This window comes from Indicator indicator, chromosome 2 (assembly GCF_027791375.1).
Source record: "Indicator indicator isolate 239-I01 chromosome 2, UM_Iind_1.1, whole genome shotgun sequence".
NCBI lineage: Eukaryota > Metazoa > Chordata > Aves > Piciformes > Indicatoridae > Indicator > Indicator indicator.
Window position 1 is genome coordinate 64,776,620 of NC_072011.1, and position 22,938 is coordinate 64,799,557.

The following is a 22,938-nucleotide window of genomic DNA, read 5'->3' on the forward strand; positions in this document are numbered from 1 at the left end:
TCACAATACTGTGGCAACTGGAGTAACACATTAGCTAACCTGTTCAATCTCGGTCTGAGCTTCTCTGATGACTCTCTGTAGGTGAGTGTTTAAAGGCAGTACAAAGGTGAAGCTGTAATTATCACAGAATCACAGCATGGTAGGGGTTGAAAGGGACCTTTGGAGATCATCAAGTCCACCCCCCCGTGCTAGGGCAGGTTCACCCAGAATAAATCACACAGGAACGTGTCCAGATGAGTTTTCAATGTCTCCAGAGAAGGAGACTCCACAAGCTCTCTGGGCTGCCTGCTCCAAGGCTCTGCCCAGCCTCCAAGTGAAGAATTTTTCCTTTGTGTTTAACTGGAATTTTCTGTGTTCCAGTTTGTGTCCATTGTTCTGTTCCTGGCCACCACTGAGAAGAGTCTGGGTTCATCTTCCTGACACTTGCCCTTTAGATACAGAATCATAGAATCATCATAGAATTGTTAGGGTTGGAAGGGACCTCAAGGATCATCTAGTTCCAACCCCCCTGCCATGGGGGGTTGAATGAGATTCTCCCCTCAGTCTTCTCAAGGCTAACCAGCCCCAGCTCTCTCAGCCTTTTCTAGGTGTTCCAGTCCCCTCATCATCTTAGAGGTTCTTTGCTGAAGTCACTCCACTGCTTCCCTGTCTTGAACTGGAGAGCCCAGAACTGGACACAATATTCCAGGTGAGGGCTCACCATGAAAGAGTTGATAGGGAGAAGAACCTCCCTCAACCTCTTGCCCACACTCTTCTTCATCCACCCCAGGATGCTGTTGGCTTCTTGGACATAAAAGCACATTGCTGGCTCGTGGCCAGCCTGCTGCCCAGCAGGGATATAATCACAATGATAGAATAATTGATGGAATAGAACAATTCCTATTTATAAACCTTTGTCTTACCTTGCATGATGGGTTGTGCACCCTAATGCAGAGCAAATTCTCATGTTTTGAGGACACTGTAACCTGAGGAATTGAGAGATAAGTTTGGGGGTTTCTCTAAAACTATTCAGGAAATAGAAAAACAATTCACTTCTACTGCAGCCAGAAAGAGACTTAGATCTATGCAAAGGTGATGTGCTTTGCCTGGTCACTGCTTGAGGAGGTTGGAGCACTGTGTCCAGTTCTGGAGCCTCTATTACAAGAAAGATCTGGACGTGCTGGAAGGTGTCCAGAGAAGGGCCATGAGGATGATCAGAGGGCTGGAGCAAGCCATAGAGCTGCTAAGCAGCCACAGAGCTACACTGATAATAATAATAATAATTGAAAATTAAATAGGATGTGACCTGTAGCAAGGAGAATGTGTGGGACACAGGGAAAGTTTCCATGGGAACACCAAAACAAATTCTAAAACATCTCTGTGTTCAGGGAGGAAAAAATTGAGCAGATGAAAGCTCATCTCCCAGTGGAGAGCCCAAGCCCTCTTACTATCACTGCTTAAAGAATCATAGAGGTTGGAAAAGACATTTGAGATCAAGTCCAACCTCTTGCCTAGAGCTCACAATCTCACCACTGCTGCTAAGCTGCTACCAGCAAACCATGTCCCTCAGCACTACCTCTACATCTCTCTTCAACACCTTCAGGGATGGTGGCTCCTCAAGACCCACTCCTCCAAAATGGGGAACCAACTGGTAACAGTAGGTGCAAGAACAGGCTTCAGATCCTCACCTAGAGCCCAAGTACCTGACTCCAGGCTTCAGGACGTTTCTTCCCTGCCTCTGGGATCCAGAACGTGGAGTTCAGCCCAGAGATCAGGTCTTTGTACCTCATCATGGAAAGAACAATCAGGGCACAACCTTTTCACATCAACAGCAGTCCAGGTGGTTGCAGGGAACGGTACAGCCACACCTATTTTGTATGCAGTAACAAAGCAGCCTGCACACATGTCCAGCATGTGTGAGATCAAGCTTTAATTTGTTCTTCCATCTGTTGGGACTGACTGATGTCCTGCCGTTCCTGGCCACACCATGTGCAGAGAGTGATGCAAGATTCATGAGGGCAGAAGGAGAACATGCAGTAAAGGAGCATGACTTACCCATGAGAATTTGGAGCTAAGCCCCAAAGGAACTGATGTAGCTTTTGATAAGGCTGAGAAACAGCTGGCAGTCCACAGCTCTTCATCCATCTATTCCAGAAAACAGGTCTGGTGAGAGGCAGCTAAGGGACCTGGGATTGTTTAGTATGGAAAAGAGGAGGCTGAGGGGAGACCTCACTGATCTCTGCAACTCCCTGAAAGGAGGTAGCAGTGAGGTGGGGGTTGGTCTCTTCTCCCTAGCATCAGGTGATAGGATGAGAAGAAATGGCCTGAAATTGTGCCAGGGGAAGTTTAGGTTGGAGATTAGGAAAAATGTCTGTAGTGAATGAGTAGATTGGGACAGGCTGCCCAGGGAGGTGGTGGAGTCACCATCCCTGGAAGTGTTCAATAAACCTGTGGACCTGGCAGCTTGAGAACTGGTTTAATGGCCACAGTGGTGTTGATAGTTGGACTTGATGATCTTAAAGGCCTTTTCCAACCCAAACAATCCCATGATTCTATGAGAACATAAAGCTTGTTAATATTTGATAGAACAAAGTGTTCTGGATCACAGGCTCACAGGATGTTAGAGGTTGGAAGGGACCTCTGAAGATCACTGTCTGACCCCCCTGCCAGAGCAGGGCCATTGAATCCAGCACAGGTCACACAGGAACACATCCAGACAGGGCTGGAAAGTCTCCAGAGAAGAAGACTCCACAACCTCTCTGGGCAGCCTGCTCCAGTGCTCTGTGACCCTCACAGTGAAGAAGTTCCTCCTCATGGTGAGGTGGAACCTCCTGTGCTGTAGTTTATATCCATTGCCCCTTGTCCTTCTGGTATTTGTGCAGCAAAAAAACTTTTTAAACAAGGTGTGTGTCTTGTAGGTGATGTTAGAGTGCTTGGAAGCCAAATTTCCAAAATCTAATTTCTTGACTATCTCAGCAAGAGACCTAGAAATAGAAACAGGTCTTAACAACCTGCCTATAACAGAAAGATGGAAAAGATGAATAATGAATTCATGCAGGCAGGCATCCATCCATCTGGCATTATCAATATTAAAGAGCACGGACACGTGGGGAGGGCTAATTTCATTGCTAATGAGCCAAGGGCACACAGGGAGAGAACCTGAGCATCCCTGATTGTGAAACTCCACCTGTTGGACAGAAAAGTCAGTTCAGTAATTGCATCTCCACAGCCAGTTCATTTGTGCCCTCTCCCACAGTGGGAAAAAATAAAAGGAAGATTTCTCAATTTAGGTCACTGAAATGAAGCTCTGCTTTTCCTGCAGGGGCTTATGCCAGCTGAGCAAGTGAAACACCCTGTGCTGCTGAAAGCCCATGTGTCTGGGGTCATGGGATGCATACACACCAGGACTTCCCCAGTACAAAATGTCACAAGAAATCCCACACTCTGTCACAGTCTCACAGTACATTAGAGGTTGGAAGGGACCTCCAGAGATCATCCAGTCCAACCCCCCTGCCAAAGGAGGATCCTCTAGGGTAGTCTGCACAGGGAGGTTTTGAAAGTCTCCAGAGAAGAAAACTCCACAACCACTCTTGGCAGCCTGCTCCAATGCTCCATCACCCCCACTGTAAAGAAGTTTCTCCTCATCTTGAGGTGAAACCTTCTCTGTTCCAGTTTGTATCCATTGTTCCTTGATTTATTACTGTGCACCACCAAAAAAGAGCTTGGCCCCCTCCACTTGACACCCACCCCTCAGCTATGGATAGACATTGATCAGATCCCTCTCAGCCTTCTCTTCTCCAGACTAAACAGCCCCAGGGCTCTCAGTCTCTCTTCACAGGGGAGATGCTCAAGTCCCCTAAGCATCCTCCTGGCTCTCTGTTGGACTCTCTCCAGCAGGTCTCTGTCTCTCCTGACCTGGGGAGCCCCAAACTGGACACAGGATTGCAGCTGTGGTCTCAGCAGGACAGAGTAGAGGGGAGATGGCCCTAGCCCTGCTGGCCATCCTTTTCCTGCTGCACCCCAGGATCCCATTTGCTCTCCTGGCCACCAGGGCACATTGCTGTCCCATGCAGAACTTGCTCTCCACCAGCACTCCAAGGTCCTTCCCTGTGGAGCTGCTTTCCAGCAGGGCAGCCTCTAACCTGTCCTGGTGCCTGTTGTTATTCCTCCCCAGATGCAGGACCCTGCACTTGTCCTTACTGAAGTTCATGAGGTTTGCCTGCACCCAGCTCTCCAGCCTCTATGCCAGTAAAGGCTTCTCCAATATAGACCTGAATTCATCCTAAACAAAGTTTATCATAGATGACATTAAACAGGATTGTGGAGGAGATTTAAAGCCACAGAGAGCTTGAAAACGGGGAGGTTCCTGGGAAAAAATGCTCAAATTCTGCAGACCCTGAGAACACTGAGTGTCAAATTTGAGCTGCTTTACCTTGACAGTTGTGTTCAGTGCCCTGCAGTGTTCTTCCTGATTACATCAAAGCATCTGAGAAGTGTTCTAGAGGTAGAGGAGACATCCTGAGTGGCAGCACAAGTAGGAAAGGATCCCACTTGGAGATTTCCTAGAGGTAGAGGAGACATCCTGAGTGGCAGCACATATAGAAAAGGTGCCCACTTGTGTTTATCTGCTGATTGTGCCAAGTTCTGTTGGTGCTTCTGTGCTCCAGGACTGCTAACTAGTACTGCAGGCGATCCTGCTGCAACTGGGGGGTGGATTAGATGATCTTCAGAGGTCCCTTCAAATCCCTACTGTTCTGGGATTCTGTGAAACGAGAGTGCTGCTCACAGGTACCTATGTTCTCTCCATGACTTTACAAGGGCTTGAGAGATACTGTTTTAGCATTCCTGTAGAGCCCTCAGTTCATCCTCAGAACTGGTAGTGCCAGGGCAGCTAGCAGCTGCTTGCTCACCCTTCCCCATCACCTGGTTTCATCCTTAGCCTGGGAAGAATTTGGTCAGAGGAAACAAGGTAGTTAATTTTCCATGCCCAGTTAGTGGTTGGTGTTCGTAGAAGGGAGAATGATTTTGCAGTGGGATGTTTGCTTGCCAAGGGCTGGCCCCTGATCATTAATTCCTTCCACATGGACCAGCAGCCACGAGGCAGTAACAACTTTCGTGTAGCTCTGAGCAAGGCTCGACTCAGAGCGCTGACCTAGAAGTGGCAGAAGTCCTCACCCACTGCTAATTCTCTGTGCTGCTGCCCTCCCCTTGAACATGTGCCTTTGCCTCTCAGCTATTTAAAGTATGCTGTAAATCTCTGCAGCCACTGGCTGCTTGCCACAGTGGCTGCAGCACACAACACAGTCTGCATAACCCAGGTGAGATCACAGAGATTGGGAAGAAAGGTCATTGACATTGGAGAGCATTTTAATTAAGTTATTTTATTACCCCTTTGTTGTTTTGTGTGTGTGTGCATAGCTCCCATGGATGGATATGAGAATTCCACCCATAGGAGACATTCCCACTTGGTTTTTATGGTAAGTCAATTGACCCTTAGATTGTTGACTGCAAGAGTGGTCAGGGATTGGCACAGGCTGCCCAGGGAGGTGGTGGAGTCCCCATCCCTGGAGGTGTTCAAGAAACCTGTGGCCATGGCACTTGGGGACATGGTGTAATGGCCATGGTAGTGTTGGGTTGGTGGTTGGACTCAGTGATCTCAGAGGGCTTTCCCAACATTAATGATTCTAAGATTCTTTATTTGTCAGCCAAATTTCACAATATCACAGAATGGTAGGGGCTGGAAGTCACCTCTGGAAATCATCAACTCCAACCCCTCTGCCAAGGCAGGGTCACCTGAAGAAGGTCTCACAGGAACACACCCAGGAGGGTTTTGAATGACTCCAGAGATGGAGACTCCACCACCTCTCTGGGGAGCCTATTCCAGTGCTCCATCATCCTTACACTAAGAAGTTCCTCCTCCTGTTTAGATGGAACTTCTTATGTTCAGGTTTGTGCCTGTTGCTTCTTGTCCTGTGGCTGGGCACCACTGAAGAAAGACTGGCCCCATCCCATTCCACACTCACCTTCCTAACACTTCTGCAGGAGATATGTTTTGTTTAATTGATATTGGTGCTACAAAAAAGGCCTTCCCTCAAAGAAATGTAGTAGACCACAATGCTACAGGTTTCTCCAACCATAATTAATAGATTCATAAGTTAGAGCAATAGACTGTAAAGTACTTAGGTTTAGGAGAGCACAAGAACAGAGAACACCACCATGAACCTGTACAGTCTGGAGGTTGACCTGCTGGAAAGCAGATCCATGGAGAAGGACCTTGGAGTCCTTGTGGACAATAAGTTGTCCATGGGAAAGCAATGTGCCCTTGTGACCAAGAGGGCCAATGGGCTCCTGGGGTGCTTTAACATCAGTGTGGCCAGCAGGCCTAGGGAGGTTATCTTCCCCCTCTATTCTGCCCTAGTGAGACCTAGTGAGGATTGTGTCCAGTTCTGGGCTCCTCAGTTCAGGAGGGACAAGAATATACTAGAGGGTGCCCAATGGAGGCTACGAGGATGATGAAGGGACTGGAACATCTCTGTGATGAGGAAAGGCTGAGAGACCTGGGGCTTGTTTAGCCTGGAGAAGAGAAGGGGCTGAGCTGAGAGGGGACCTTATTAATGTCTATAAATAACTGAAGAGGGTGTCAAGAAGAAGGTTCTAGGCTCTTTTCAGTGGTGCCTTGTGATAGGACAAGGGCCAATAGATACAAACTGGAAAACAGAAAATTTCACCTCAACACAAGGAAACCTTCTTCACTCTGAGGGTGACAGAGGCCTGGAGCAGGCTGCCCAGAGAGGCTGTGGAGTCTCCTTCTCTGGAGATATTCAAAACCCACCTGGATGCATTCCTGTGTGACCTGCCCTAGGTGATCCTGCTCTGGCAGTGAGGATGGACTTGATGATGTTCAGGGGTGGCTTCCAACCTCTACCATCCTGTGATTCTCTGATTTTATGAAATCTTGAGCTACATTACAATTAATTTTATTGCTAAAAACACTTTCTTCAATCCTACATACCCAAATTTAGCCAACAGAGAGAGAGAAATTATGGCTTCTTTGGATAAGATGGCATTTTGGGTTTGTTGTACAAGAAGCCCTCTGGTGACAAACGCAAAACCCCAAGGAACAAACACTTGGTAGTAACAAGGGCTGTCTTGGGCAATCCAACTATGGGATAGGCAAAAATAAATGAGAAAGCAGCAGAACAAGTTCTGTGACATTTGGAGGAGTGACTGATTTGTAGATGAAAACAGGAAATATCTAAACACTTCAGAGCATTGCATCAGGAAGATGGGAGACACAGGAGCTTGTGTCACTGCATTACCAACACACATTTAATTAGAGGCACCCTGCATTCCTTCTTAAGTAGAGCTGCAGTACAACATTTGCCTTGGGAGTCCTGGTGGATAACAAATTATCTATGGGACAGCAATGTGCCCTTGTGGCCAAGAGGGCCAGTGGTCTCCTGGGGTGCACTACGAGAATTGTGTCCAGCAGATCAAGGGAGGTTCTCCCTTGATCTCCCTGCCCTGGTGAGACCTCACCTGGAGTATTGCGTCCAGTTCTGGGCTCCCCAGTTCAAGAGGGACAGGGATCTGCTGGAGAGGTTTTAAAATTTTGGCACAGTTGTTTCAATACAGAATCACAGAATGTTAGGGGTTGGAAGGGACCTTGAAAGATCATCCAGTCCAACCCCCCTGCCAGAGCAGGATGACCTAGGACAGGTCACACAGGAACACATCCAGGTGGGTTTTGAAGGTCTCCAGAGAAGGAGACTCCACAACCTCCCTGGGCAGCTTGTTTCAGGGCTCTGCCACCTTCAAAGTGAAAACATTTTTCCTTCTGTTCTTGTGGCACCTCCCCTGCTCCAGCCTGCAGCTCTTGCCCCATGTCCTGTCCTTGGACATCCCTGAGCAGAGCCTGACTCCAGCCCTGCACATCTTTATCCCCAGCAATGAGGGCAGCCCTCTGGCTCCTCTGCTCCCTCAGCCTGTCCTCACAGAGAGATGTTCCACTGCCTGCAGCATCTTTGTGGCTCTGTGCTGGACTCTCTCAAGCAGTTCCCTGAGGTCCTTCTTGAACTGAGGGGCCCTGAACTGGACAAAATAAATATTGATAGATTAAGTTCCATCATGTCAACAATTACAAAAAGTCCTGGTTTTAAGAACTGAAACTTGTGTTTGAGTAACATCTGGCTCAAGAAGAATCTGGGTATATTTAGAGCTATATTGTACTCCTCCAGTGATGTTGAAATATCAAAGGACAGGTTTGGGCTTTTCTTCTTCATCTCTTTTGGATAATATTTAGGCAATGTGCAGTGAAAGAAAGAGAATGAAAGAATATCATCATGACTTTTAGAACAGGGACTGAGAATACTTGCAAATTTTGGTGATTTTGGGGGGGGGGTTTATTTGGATGAAATTGTGAAGTTTGGACCTAGCTCTTAGCAATATTCTTTGTTACTGCAAAAGGGAAATTCTTTGCTGCATTTTATGCTCAACAAACAGCTAACCCATGCTGAAGTTATTTCAGTTGTTGAGAATCAGTAAAATCAGTGCAATCAGTAGAGGGACACAGATGGAAGTTAAGTGAGTTCAGAATCCTAATTTCTGCCCAAAACACAACAGTCTTCATTGCAATATTAGCATGGTTCTGCTTGAAGTCTGCTTACCTTTCCTCTTGATTTGCTTTGCCATTCCACTACAAAATAAATTCTCCTGCATTTAAGATAATTGGAATCACTGACTGTAACATTCAGGGATAATCGCTGTCTGGCACCCCTGGAGACAAGGTACAAATCTTCTGACCTAGAAAGAAATGAAAATAGGAAAGACACCACAATCCAGACTGTTTTTCAGAGCTAGTGGGAACTGCAAGCCTCATCCACAGAAAGAATCATTATGGCAGGGAGGTGTGGAGCAAGCTGGTCTGACCATGGGTATTTCTACTGGACAAGCAACTGAATAGGAGCCAGCAGTGTGCCCAGGTGGCCAAGAAAGCCAGTGGCAGCCTGGCTGGGATTAGAAATGCTGTGTCCAGCAGGAGCAGGGATGGGACTGTCCCCTGGTACTCAGCTCTGGTGAGGCCACACCTCAAGTGTTGTGTCCCATTTTGGGCACCTCAACACAAGAGAAATGTGGAGGTGCTGGAGCCAGTGCAGAGGAGGGCAATGAGACTGGTGAAGGGCCTGGAGAATAAATCTGATGAGGAGTGACTGAAGGAGCTGGGAATGGTTAGTTTGGAAAAGAGGAGGCTGAGGGGAGACCTCATGGCTCTCTACAGCTACCTGAAAGCTGAAAGGAGGTTGTGGAGAGGTTGGTGCTGGTCTCTTCTCTCAGGTAATTAGTGATAGAACAAGAGGGAATGGCCTCAAGCTGTGATTGGGTAGGTTTAGACTGGACAGTAGAAAAAAATTTTTCCCAGCAAGAGTGGTCAGGGATTGGAATGTGCTGCCCAGGGAGGTGATGGAGTCACCAAGCCTGGATGTGTTTAAAGGTGATTTGGATATGGTGCTTGGGAATATAGTTTAGGGGTGACCCTTGTAGAGTAGGGTTCTGGGTTGGACTTGGTGATCCTGAGGCTCTTTTCCAACCTGAATGTTTGTGTGATTCTGTATAAAACATCTCTGTTTTTTCTCCAAGAATGTTCCAGAGGGATTCATTGCGATTTGGTGATTGCATTGGGACAGTCTGGCTGTTCACAAACTGCAATGATCTGACAGGGAGACTCACCTGGAAAGAGAACTGTGCTGAGGGGATGAGAATCTGGGGAGACTTCTCAACTACATTTCAGTTTCTCAAGGGGGACCTACAGGAAGACAAGGGAAGGACAGTGTAGAAGGGCTTGGAGTGATAGGATGAGGGGCAATGGTTTGAAACTGGAGCAGGGCAGATTTAGGTTGGACATTAAGAATTTTGTTGCATTGAGAGTAGTGAAATACTGGAACAGGTTGCCCAGGGGTGTGGTTGAGGCCCCATCCCTGGAGACATCCAAGATCAGACTTGATGTGACCCTGGGCAGCCTGATCTAGTTGGAGGTGTCCATGCTGCCTGCAGGAGGATTGGACAAGATGACCTTTGAGGGTTTCTTCCAACCCAGTGCAATCTGTGAATCTGTATTCCCAGGTTTCTTTAAGTGACCTCTCCTAAAAAGAAGTCATTTGATCTGTATGGAAAATGGCAGCCCACAGCTTGGAAAGAAAAGCTGTTTTTCTTCCCATGCCAGAACTCATACCATTTTGGACAGAAAAGCACATTTTTATGATGAAGGTTAGATTTTATTGGATAGTAAATGATTTGCTAAATTCCAGTGATGTGTTGGAGCTTGGGAAGCATTTTAGTTTTGCTGTTGATTCAATTACCCTACATTTGTGGATGCTGGTTTAATTATTTCTTGCTGGTTTAATTACAAGGGCCTTGAGCCAGTGCAAGTTTTGCCCCTGATGTCAATGAGACCTGTCACAGATTCAAGCTGTCTTAATACTCAGAGTGATTCATGAAGAGCAGACCTTTCAGAGAGGCCACCACTCACAGCCACACACTTATCTTGAGCTATCAGAGCCCAAGGCAACCTAACAACAAACTCACAGCAGTTAAGTGAGTGGTCTGCACTTATGCTGGAGCCTGCTCAGCTGCAGGGAAGAGTGACCCTGGTGCTTGAGGTAAGGATAAAGAAGGTTGAAGTGTAGAAAGCAGATTTTTTGTTATAAAGCAGATATTTGTCATTTTGAGCTGAAGAGAAAGCATGGCTGCAAGAAGTCGAAGCTAATCAAAAAGACTGAAGGCACAATTCAGAAGAGCCCACATGAGATAGAAGTAACTCCCCAGGAGATGTGAGATAAATAAGAAGTGACATCCCTCCAGTCTTCTCTGCTGCTCCTCTCCCCTCCAGCTGTGTGTGGAAGAGTGGAGTAGGGCTGGGGGCTCCTCTGGGAGACCACTCACGATGGCACTTCAGCAGAGCAAACTGGACTTCTGTTCCTCCAGTCCCAAAGCCTGTTGGTGAGCTCTCTCTGCCTGCACAAATGCTTTTCAGAGGACAAAACCTTCCCTCCTAAAGATCCTCCTGACATTGAGCTCCCTTGAGCCCACTCAAACAATAACCATCAGGAGGTGGCTTAGTTTAGCCATCCCAAACTGCTATCAGCCCAAGCCTGAACTGAGGAACCTTCTTCTCTGCCACATTTAACAGCTCCTTCTGAGCCAGACTTTGGTTTCTGTGGTTTGTGCTGGATTGCATCTTCTGCAATTCTTAACTACAGTCATTTCACTGCTCCCTTTTTCATCACAGAGAGCAGGCTTTATACCCACAAGAGAAACTGGATCCATCTGACTTATTTGCTCTCTCCCTCCAATCCAGCCACAGTCTCACCTAGCAGCTGTGTGAATAGCTGTTCTCCAACCCAGGCTACACAGAGGAACAGGAATAGGGAATCTGGTATTTGAGGAAAGGAATGTGAAGTCAGATGTGGAAGCACACTTCAAAAAAAGCTCCAGAGGTGATTACATTCTTGCATAGCTTGTTTTCAGGAGACACTGTTTGAACAAAGTCACCATGCCTTAGCTAAAAGAACAGAGATCTTGTGGAGAATCATTTTCCATGTTGTTTAATTAATCTGCTTTCCACAGTTGAGCAGTTAGGGCTTACGGGTTGGATCTCTGAGTGATGTTGGACTGTAAGGCTTCCTGACTGTACCTTTGTCTTGAAGGGGGGAAAAGTAGGCATCAGCCAAGATGTGCTTGGTGTACATTAAATGGCAAACTGTCTACCTCTATGCTCTGGCTCCTTCTTCTCTAAGAATAAATACAGAATTCTGAACAACATCAGCACTGCAATTATCAGTATTGGAAAGGTGAGCTGCAGCAAATCGGGATGGATGAGGTAGTGCAGTACTCAGCTGCTGCTTCTGACTCTCAGCAGGCAGCAGAGATGATTGCATTTGCTAAATAGAATCACAGAATCATAGGATTGTTGTGATTGGAAAAGACCTCTAAGAGAGCGCTGGAGCACCACTCCTATGAGGACAGATTGAGAGAGTTGGGGCTGTTCAGTCTGGAGAGGAGAAGGCTCTGAGGAGACCTTATTTTGGCCTTCCAGCCAAGGGGGCTGAAGGGGGCTACAAGAAAGCTGGAGAGGGACTTTTTAGGGTGTCAGGGAGTGATAGGAGTGGGGGGAATGGAGCAAAACTAGAAGTGGGTAGATTCAGATTGGATGTTAGGAAGAAATTCTTCCCCAGGAGGGTGGTGAGACACTGGAACAGGTTGCCCAGGGAGGTGGTGGAAGCCTCATCCTTGGAGGTTTTTTAAGGCCAGGCTGGATGTGGTTCTGAGCAACCTGATGTAGTGTGAGGTGTCCCTGCCCATGGCAGGGGTGTTGGAACTGAATGATCCTTGAGGTGCCTTCCAATGCAAACCTAACAATTCTATGATTATATGATTCTATCATTATTTCCAACCACCAACCCAACATCATCACGCCCAATAAGCCATGTCCCAAAGTGCCATGGCCACACATTTCTTGAACACCTCCAGGGATGGTGACTCCACCACCTCCCTATCCTATCTAGAAAAATATCTTATCTAAAAAAAATCCCACACTTAAATACACCTCCATCTCTCTCTTCCCCCCTCTTTAAATTCTGTAAATTCAATCTTTTATAGAGTATTAAGAATCCAGAGAAGATGAATCTTATAAATGTGATGTATTAGCACAGCCTCACATATTTTTCCGTACATACATGATGTATGGATGTATTTTCTCATTCTGCCAGCTGTTGGTCCCCTCTTTTCCTTGGTCTTTTCTTTCATGCAGGTTCTAGTCTCTATTTTTTTACATCATGTGAACCATCCAGGCTTGTGATAGGATGAGAGGGAGTGTCTTGAAGCTCGAGGAGGGGAGTCTTAGGCTGGAGGTTAGTAAGAAATTCTTTACAGTGAGGGTGGGGAGACACTGGAACAGGTTGTCCATGGAGGTTGTGGATGCCCCCTCCCTGGAGGTGTTCAAAGCCAGGCTAGATGAGGCCTTGAACATCCTGATCTAGTGATGTTCATGACAGGGGCTAGGAACTAGATGATCTTTAAGGTCCTTTCCAACCCAAATTGTTCTATGAATCCATGAAATCCCACTGAAAGCCTTTGTCTGTCCAATGGAAAGTGAGTGCTTTACCAATGGCAAGGGAAGAGCAAGAGTCTTCATAATTGGTTTTATTTAGAGGAACCAACTGGGACAACACCAGCCAGGCATCTCCTGAGGCAATCTGATGAGTAAATCAGGGAGAAAAGGAAATGCCTTCTTTGTATGACCAGGCTTCCGTTGTTCTCAAAGCTTTTAGAGGTCACCACATCAGGGCCACCAGCTTCCCCAGACTCCTTGGTACACCTTATTCTTTCATCTGCCTGAAGAGCAGCTCTGAACTCACCCTTAATCTCCCTGCCCTGACTCTGGCACAAGCAGCAGCCTTTTCTCTGCATTTTTGGCTTCTCTGTATTCATCTAGCTCCAGAGACCCGCCCTCAGAGCCCACCAGGACACACATGTCTGTCCAGCCTCCACCTCCTTCCCTTCCCAGGATTAAAACAGAGCCAGCAGCTTGCACCTCCCTCCCTGCCAGGTCCTGTGTGGGACAGGAGGAGCCCTCTAGTATTCAGAGTTGCACTCTTCTGCAGGACTAATGAAAGGGGAGCAGGGAGTGTGACCATATCCACCACCTATTCACATGAGAGGATTGAAGAAAACCAGCAGTGAAGATGAAAAGCAACTGGTAAGAGAACAAGTGGGATTTAGAGGAATCTGTAAATAAGAGATTAGAGCAGTGAAAGCTGCCCTTGCCAGCTGCTGTGCTTTCTTCTTTGGTTTTATGACAGCGTTTTGGGAAGGAAATGGCAGTCAAATAGAGCTTTATTGATGTGGTTTATTATTAGGTAAAGAGAAAAAGTCCTCAAGTGAAAAAAAAAATGTTCTTGTCACATCTCTTAGTTAATCCTTAATTTGAGATTTTACACATTTAATAGGCATGGCTCTGAGGAGAAAGTCAGTATCAGCATCTGTCAGCAACTACAGATTCACACTGGAGTTTTTCTGTCTGTTTGCAGGAAAATTACAGCTTTCTGTTACCTGTGTAGTTTTCTGTGGTGTCTCATCTCAGCTACCATCCAGCATCAATCAAGTAAGGAGACAGACTTCATCTGCATGTCCTCTTTCTGTAACGTTCGCTATCAAAAGAATTGTTCTCAGCTTATTCAAAGTTAAAATCCTCTCTAGTTAGACACCAGAGAAGGGGAGAATGTGGATGGATGGACTGATGGGTGGGTGGGTGGATGGGTGGGTGGGCAGCCTGATCTAGTTGAGGATGCCCCTGCTGACTGCAGAGGGGGTTGGACTGGATGACCTTCAGAGATCTCTTCAAACCCAGACCATTCTGTGATTCTATGATGCTCTGATTCTCTGATTCTATGTATAGATGGATGGGTGGATGGATGGATGGATGGATGGATGGATGGATGGATGGATGGATAGGTGGGTGGGTAACCTGATCTAGTTGAGGATGCCCCTGCTGACTGCAGAGGCGGTTGGACTGGATGAGCTTTGGAGGTCCCTTCCAACCCAGATCATTCTATGATTCTAAGATGGGTGGATGGATGGGGGGGTGGATGGATGGATGGATGAATGCATGGATGGATGTGTCCATATGAGAAAGAGGGAAAAAAGCAAGAACTCTGTGTATTATTTTAAACTCACTACTAAATGTATTAATGTAAGGATGAAAATCTGCATATAAGTGGTAGATGGAGGAGGCAAACCTCCTCCTGTCTTTCAGTGCTTCTAGTTAGATATTCTTCTGCAACCTGTGGCAACAAACTGGGTCTGTTTTATTTGCTGGGCATAAATTGTAAATGGCTGGATGCCTGCCACATGTCTCATCAAATAATATAGAATGAGGCTGTTTCCAAGGTGTAACATGTCAGCCTGAATGTTCCCTTTAAGTAAGTCTATGTTGTCAGAAGGAAATCCACATTTATGCTTGAGCCCCAGCAGCACACAAGAGGTTCTCTGTCGTTAGGAATGCATCTCCTTCCAACTTACACATTTCATTCTTCCTCGTCCAAATTCTACTAACTTTTCCCAGATTAACCAAGTAGATTTGTGCATGACTTTTAAACTCTACAAAGAAAGATCTGTTTTTCTTCCCCCCTTCCTTAAATTAGGGAAATCTGTTAGGTTTTTTGTGCTCATTGTAAGCCTTTTTGACAAAGAATATCCTGATAGATGGGATTTTAAAATTTGCCTTCCTCAAATACATTTCATATTTGGGTGAATTAAAAAGGACTACAAAGTCTTCTTGCTCCCACTCTGTGTTTGGTGAATGATCATTCTCTGATCAAAGGTGGCACAGAGGAAGGTGGGAACACAATATCAGAGAGGATGGAAAAGATGCCTACAGTTTCTCAACAGCCACTTTAATTGGCAGGAGGTTTGTTTAAGTTTCCTTAGGTCAAAGGAGACTGTTGATATAGGTAACGGGCTTCTTTTTGTTTGTTTGTCTCAAAGTTTGCTTAAACCAAGAAAATCTCCAACCCTAAACCTCCTTATACATCAGGACTTCTGTCACCACAGCTCTGCAAGAGAAGATTAATTATAACACTCTTATTTAAAGGCTTGGGAAGAACTGAATCGATTTATCAGTCATGTTATAAGTTGAAAATTGGAGTTCTCTAGGAACCAATCCTTATTTTCTTAAACCTCTGGCTTCGCTGAATACAGCTTAATTTGATTATTAAATCAAACTATTACTATTTATAACTCTAATAAAAATATTCTTACAGTTGCTTTACTTCATTATTTTTTTAAGGTGGTCTGAGGCAATGTGCAGGCACAGGGTTAATACACTCACCCTTTTTTGCAGGGCTGCCAATCATTCTGGGTGCCAGTCACAGAATTGATATCTGCCCAACAATCAGGATTGGCCAAGACGATTTACCAGGCAAGTAGCATCCTGACTTTCTGAGGGAAGAGCTGCTGTTAAGAACATTTATCAGGTTATACTCAGCTCTGTGACTGCACAATTCTCTAATGCAATTAAAATGAATCTTCTGGACATAGATTTTTTTTTCTTTCTTGTAGGCTTTGACCTGATTTCTCAGTTCCAAATAGAAAAAGCTGCTTCCCAAGGAATTATTCAGAGAGTAGTGGGTTCCACTTCTCTGCAGGTGGCTTATAAACTGGGACCCAATGTAGACTTCAAGATCCCAACCAGGTAATGCCTTTTGCTGTTTACATACTTTGCAGTATGATTTGGGGGTTGGACAAGATGACCTTTGAGGATCCCTTCCAACCCAATGCAATCTGTGAATCTGTGATTTGTTCAGGGATAGATCCTCTCGTCAGCTAGATCATCCCTCATTTGCAAAGATTCTGCAAGGGAAAAGAGGAGTTCAAGTTGCTTTTTATTTTCATTGCACCACAGAATCATTAAGAGTGGGAAAGACCTCTAAGATCATTGAGTCCAACTGTCAACCCAACCCTACCTTGGCCATCAAACCATGTCCCACAGTGTCATAGCCACACATTTCTTGAACACCTTCAGGGATGGTGACTCCACCACCTCCCTGGGCAGCCTGTTCCAACCCCTGACCACTCATTCAGGAAAGAAATTTTTCCTGATGTTCAACCGAAACCTTCCCTGGCACAAATTGAGGTAATTTCCAGACCTTACTGTAACAGTAAGGACCTTCCACTTCCCTCTACCAATGATCCAACTCAGGGTGCCTCCAGATTTGCTGATTTGCCTCTAGGAAGTGAAGCCAAAATTTGCTGATGACTTCAAAACTGTAGGGAGGCGAAGAAAAGATCACAGAGCAGAGTGAGGAAAGTTTTCTCAAAACATGGACACAGAAGGATCTTACTGATCATGTAAGGACTGCAGAGACAAGATAGGTTAGAAGATGACTGCTTGATTGTGAAGGCTTATATTTTGCTTTTTGGATGACTGATACATGCATGCTCCTGGCTGATTTATGGTTATTTAATCTACAAAATATGAAGACGCTTATTAAGCATGTCACAGGCAAGTTGCATTAGGAGCCAGGATGCAGGAATTTAATTGTGTTTTTGCTTTACAATCCAGACTTGGTGCCAGGAATAGTGAAGGAATAGTGACAGTACAGCAGGCTAGAGATGTCTCTGCCAGTCTTAGGCAAGGCTGGATTCTGGTCCAGCACCTTATGTAATTAAGATTGCCTTTACTTAGCAATTAACTGGCAAGACCTTTAATTGGACTACTTTTCTGCTAGGAATAATTGGAGTGTAAAATGTTTTGGTCACACTCCAGTTATCACTGAATAACGTTTGCCTGCTGCACTTCCCCCTGGCTTCTACCTTCATAGTCACCAGGTTAAGCTGGTTTACAGCTTAACTGCTTGCTTACATTGGACTCATGCCTGCTCTCCATTCCAGTGGCAGATCAAGGCTCCTAGTGGGGAATCCATCCACAGACAGTAAACATGATCCTCATTTCAGTCAGAGGTGGAGATTCTTAGTTCTTCATTCAGCTCATGCTTCTTAGATGAGAAACGTTTTGAGCTATAAAAATGGTAATATTTTAATTAGTAAGAAAGTTTAAACTTACTGCTCTAGATGGTTGTAGTGGGATATATGTTTAATATACACAAGTTATCCCTGATCAAGCCATGGCCACATGTTTCTTGAACACCTCCAGGGGTGGTGACTCCACCACCTCCCTGGACAGCTTCCTCTAATGTCTGACTGCTCTTTCAGGAAATATTTTTTCCCCTAATATCCAATCCAGACCTCCTCTGGCACAATTTCAGGCTGTTTGCTCTCATTCTGTCACTTGTCTCTAGAATCATAGAATCAATAGAATGGTCCGGGCCAGAAGGGACCTCCAAAGGTCATCCAGTAGACCTCCCCACAGTCAGCAGGGGCATCCCCAACTAGATCAGGTTGCCCAGGGCCCTGTCAAGCCTCACCTTGAATACCTCCAGGGAAGGGACCTCAACCACCCCCCTGGACAACTCATTCCAGTGTTCCACCACCCTCACGGAAGGAAGAGAACAACATGCACCTGGCTTCAACCTTCTTTCAGGGAGCTGTAGAGAGCGATGAGGTCTCCCCTCAGCCTTCTCTTCTCCACACTAAACACCCCCAGCTCCCTCAGTTGCTCCTCACCAGAGCTGTTCTCTAGACCCTTCACCAGCTTTATTTCCCTTCTCTGAACATGCTCCAGCACCTCAACGACTTTCTTACAGTGAGGGCCCCAAAAGTAAAAGCAGTACTCAAGGTATGGCCTCACCAGTGCTGAGTACAGGGGGACAACAGCTTCCCTGGTCCTGCTGGCCACACTATTCCTGATCCAGCCCAGGACGCTGTCGGCTTTCTTGGCCACCTGAGCACACTGCTGGCTCATGCTCAGCTGGCTGCCAACCAGACAATCTTAGATCATTTCCAGTAACTTTTACAAAGGCCAGGACTCTCCACAAACTCTTTATAATGTGGCCTGGTGGGTAGGCCTTGCTGCTGTGACTCTGGGAGGAAGGCATTCTTGTGAAGCATTGCAGGAGCGAGCAAGTTCTGCAGAGCACTTCAGCAAGGCTGAGCATCTCCAATGGCACAGAGGCGGCTCTGGCATTCCCAGAGGCAGGCACTGTGGCAGCCCTGAGCTCCTGCAGCGTTTGCCCCCCGCCAGGCCCCGCCGCCCGTTGCTCAAACAGGGATAAAGTGGCTGTCAGCGGGGACCCTCTGGCGGCGCCGAGGCTGCTAAGGGCTGAGCCGCGGGACGGGGCGAGGGAGGCGGAGCTGTCCCTACCCGCGGTGCTGAAACGCCGCCGGCCGCAGGGCTGACCCGGCCCTGCCCCTCGTCCTGTCACTTGTCTCTAGAAGAAAGAGACCCCCACCCACCTGCCTCGTCCTGCTTTCAGGGAGTTGTAGAGAGCGACGAGGTCTCCTCTCAGACTCTTTTCCTCCACACTAAGCACCTCCAGTTCGCACAGCTGCTCTTCACCAGACCTCTTCTCCAGACCCTTCACCAGCTTTGTTGCCCTTCTCTGGACGTGCTCCAGAGAATGTCCTTGTAGCGAGGGCCCCCAAACTGAACCAGACCTCACCAGTGCTCACTACAGAGGGACAATCCCCTTCCTGGTCCTTCTGGCCACACTACTGCTGATCCAGGCCAGTCGAGTGGAAGGTGTCCCTGCCTACAGCAGGGGAGTTGGAACTGGATGATCTTTAAGGTCGCTTCCAACTCGAACCACTCTATGATTCTATGAAATTTGTAGAGAAAGTGGAATGTCACATGAAGACTGGTTAAAAAATTGCCTAACAGTACCACCTTCAATAATAAACCCTGCTCTTGTGCAAGAACAAACAGTGGGATTCAGAACTTTAAGAGAGAAATGATTCAGATAAGCTAAGGTTTTAGCAGAAGAGCAGACTGAAAAATTGTTTAAGAGGTATTATAAAGGAAGAAGGTTACAGAGGGCCATAAGAAGCATGCTGAACTGGATCAGGAGCTTAGTAAGAGCCAGTGTGTCTGGCTCTTCCTGCAGCAAGAAAGAATATATAATTGTGTAGTGTAAGCTAGAAGCATGACAACAGGAAGGGTAGGGGACAGTAGTAAACACTGGAGAGTGCTCAGCAGAGGAGGAAAGGTACAAGGTGCACAAATGAACGTTTGCAGTTGAGATGGCAAGATACAAAATGAAAGAAAACAGTGAGAGAACACAGCAAATGAGATAAAATCCTATCAGACAAAACCAGCTGAGGCAGACTGCTGCATCTGCAGTCAGCAAATCACAGACAGGCAAAGGAGCTCCTCTTCCAACTTTGTGTATCTTCTCTACACCTTGTGGAATAGGATCACCTTCCAGCTAAACAGTCCCCTTCCTTCGACAGCAGCTTTCAGGCTGGTGGGGAAAGAGAAGCAGCAGCAGTTTGGGTAGTTCGTCAGAGAGGTGAAGCTGCTGCCGCCAGGCGTGCTGGGTGCTCACCGAGGCTCACTCAGCTCAGTGAGGCTGTGCCGTCGCCTGCTGGATTATGGTTGCACTACAGCTTGGGACAGCAAACTACAGACTGTGGAGGCTTCTTCCAGAAGTATCATAGCCTCACAGTACTTTAGAGGGTGGAAGGGACCTCAAGAGATCATCCAGTCCAACCCCCCTGCAGCATCCTCTAGGGTAGTCCACACAGAAATGCATCCAGGAGGGTTTTGACTGTGTTCAGAGAAGGAGACTCCACAATCTCTCTGGGCAGCCTCTTCCAGTACTCTGTCACCCTCACTGCAAAGAAGTTTCTCCTCATCTTGAGGTGAAATCTTCTATGTTCAAGCTTATTCCTGGTGTTCCTTGGCTTATCACTGTGCACCACTGAAAATAGCTTGGCCCCCTCCACTTGACACCCACCCCTCAGATATTTATAGACATTGATCAGATCCCCTCTCAGTCTTTTCTTCTCCAGACTAAACAGCCCCAGGGCTCTCAGTCTCTTCTCATAGGGAAGATGCTGAAGTCCCCTAAGCATCCTTGTGGCTCTCCGTGTGATTCTCTCCAGCAGATCTCTGTTTCTCATGAACTGGGGAGCCCAGAACTGGACACAGTATTGCAGGTGTGGTCTCAGCAGGGCAGAGTGGAGGGGGAGGAGAACCTCCTTAGCCCTGCTGGCCACACTTTTCTTGCTGCACCCCAGGATCCCATTTGCTCTCTTGGCCACAAGGGCACATTGCTGTCCCATGCAGAACTTGCTGTCCGCCAGGACTCCAAGGTCTTTCTCCTTGGAGCTGCTTTCCAGCAAGGCAGTATTCTCCTGCTAAATCAGTAGTCATCAAGCATACAGAATAAGAAGTAATTTATTCCATTTTTTTCCCCTTAGTCCAACCTCAGGTTCTCTAATGCTGGCTAAATTGCTGCTGAGATAGGATTAAACTGCCAGTCAAAAATCATCATTGTCCACAATGCCTCCTTGTCTGAGAAGTTATTCTAATGCATGCTGATGACAAAACAGCTCTGCATGTCCCCATACTGCAGAAATGTAATCAAATACAACTTACTCTTAAATGTGGGCAGATGGCAAATAATGTATTGTTGTCAGCTAGGTTATAACACAATGATTTTATGAGCCATAGGATATGAAATGGATTATTTCTTCCATATTCCTCTGTCCCTAACAGTCTAGGTGTTCTAAATATTCCCTGACACACTTGAGATAAAGAAATGACCTTCCTGTCGCAGGCAGTGACACAGCCAGCAGTGCTTGTTTGTGTTCCCAAATCTTCCCCTGGTACTTGCAGAAGAATGAAAGATTTCAGATGTGGCAGATTTGCTCCCTGCTATTTGTAGTCTTGTGGTTGAATGTCACAGGACAGGATATCATTTCTTGTGGGTTCTTTCCATGCATGCATTTGTCAGTGAATGGTTTGCTGAACAATTTCTTCTGGAGTGATGGCTGACACCTTCATAAAATGGTTATTGTCAGGCTGAACAAGAAAATGCCTTTGTAGAAGACATTTTTACATCTTCAAAACCAAATTACATCCCCACTCACTGTTTACCTCTTCCATTATAAAGCCACACTGTGCTGAATGATTTTGTAAGGCTAATGGTAGGAAATAAAATCACAGAGTGCTAGGGGTTGGAAGCGACCGCTAGAAATCATCCAGACCAACCCTCCTGCCAGAGCAGGGTCACCTAGGGCAGGCCACACAGGAATGCATCCAGGTGGGTCTTGAAAGCCTCCAGAGAAGGAAACTCCACAACTCTCTGGGCAGATTGATCCAGGGCTCCAGCACCCTCACAACAGAGAAGTTTCTCCTCACGTTGAGGTGGAACCTCCTGTGTTCCAGCTTGTCCCTGTTGTTCCTTGTCCTATCACTGGGCACCACCAAAAAGCCTGGCACCTTCATCGTGACACCCACCTCTCTGATATTGATAGACATTGACCAGATCCCCTCTCAGCCTTCTCTTCTCCAGACTAAACAGCCCCAGGGCTCTCAGTCTTTCTTCACAGCAGATGTTGGACTCCAGTAGATCCCTGTTTCTCTTGAACCGGGGAGCCCAAAACTGTACACAGTATTCCAGGTTTGGTCTCAGCAGGGCAGAGTGGAGGGGGAGGAGAACCTCCCTAGCCCTGCTGGCCACACTTTTCTTGCTGTACCTCAGGATGCCATGGGCCCTCTTGGCCGCAAGGGCACATTGCTGTCCCATGAAGAACTTGCTGTCCGCCAGGACTCCAAGGTCTCTCTCCATGCAGCTGCTTCCCAGCAGGATGACCCCTAGTCTGTACTGGTGCCTGCTGTTATAAATAGTAACACTGTAGGATATACTTTCTGAATCTGAAGTTGGAGTCTTGTGTTGCTCCATCCACTACACATAGAAAGGGTTATCGTAACTGTTGTACCATGTTTGAAGAAGCCACAGTTCCTTTGGCCAGAGCAACACTAGTGACTCCAAAGGACATTTTGGAACTCTGCATGTAGAAGAATTGTAGAACTATAGAATCATAAAATGGTCTGGGTTGGAAGGGACCTCTGACAGTCGTCTAGTCCAATCCCCTCTGCAGTCAGCAGGAACATCCTCCACTACATCAGGTTGCCCAGAACCCTGTTGATCCTCACCTTGAATATCTCCAGGGATGGGGCCCCAACCACCTCCCTGGGCAACCTGTTGCAGTGTTCCACAACCCTCATAGTAAAGAACCTGTTCCTAGCATCCAATCTACATCTGTTCTTCTCCAGTTTGAAGCCACTGCCTCTCATCCTATCACTTCAGACCTTTGTAAACTCTCTCTCCATCCTCCTTGTAGCCTCTTTCAGGTACTGGCAGGCTGCTATTAGGTCTCCTCAGAGAGAGCACTGATAAAGCACACTTGAAATAAGGTTGCAGTGAGTAGTTGTTTTTCATGGCTCTGTGGTGATCGGTGGAGCTTTGCACAAGGAATGCACAACCAGTGTCATACTTGTCC

General features: G+C 46.7%; 1 protein-coding gene across 1 annotated transcript in view; it reads left to right on the top strand.

Annotated features, from left to right (window-relative positions):
- The first annotated feature begins 13,718 nt into the window (after positions 1-13,718).
- COL9A1 (collagen type IX alpha 1 chain) overlaps positions 13,719-22,938 on the top strand; it is a 67,809-nt gene continuing 58,589 nt past the window's right edge. Inside the window, exons 1-4 of the mRNA XM_054397587.1 lie at positions 13,719-13,732; positions 14,064-14,137; positions 15,875-15,952; positions 16,093-16,225. Of these exons, the coding sequence (XP_054253562.1) occupies positions 13,719-13,732; positions 14,064-14,137; positions 15,875-15,952; positions 16,093-16,225 (299 nt within the window). The remainder of the gene's footprint in view (positions 13,733-14,063; positions 14,138-15,874; positions 15,953-16,092; positions 16,226-22,938) is intronic.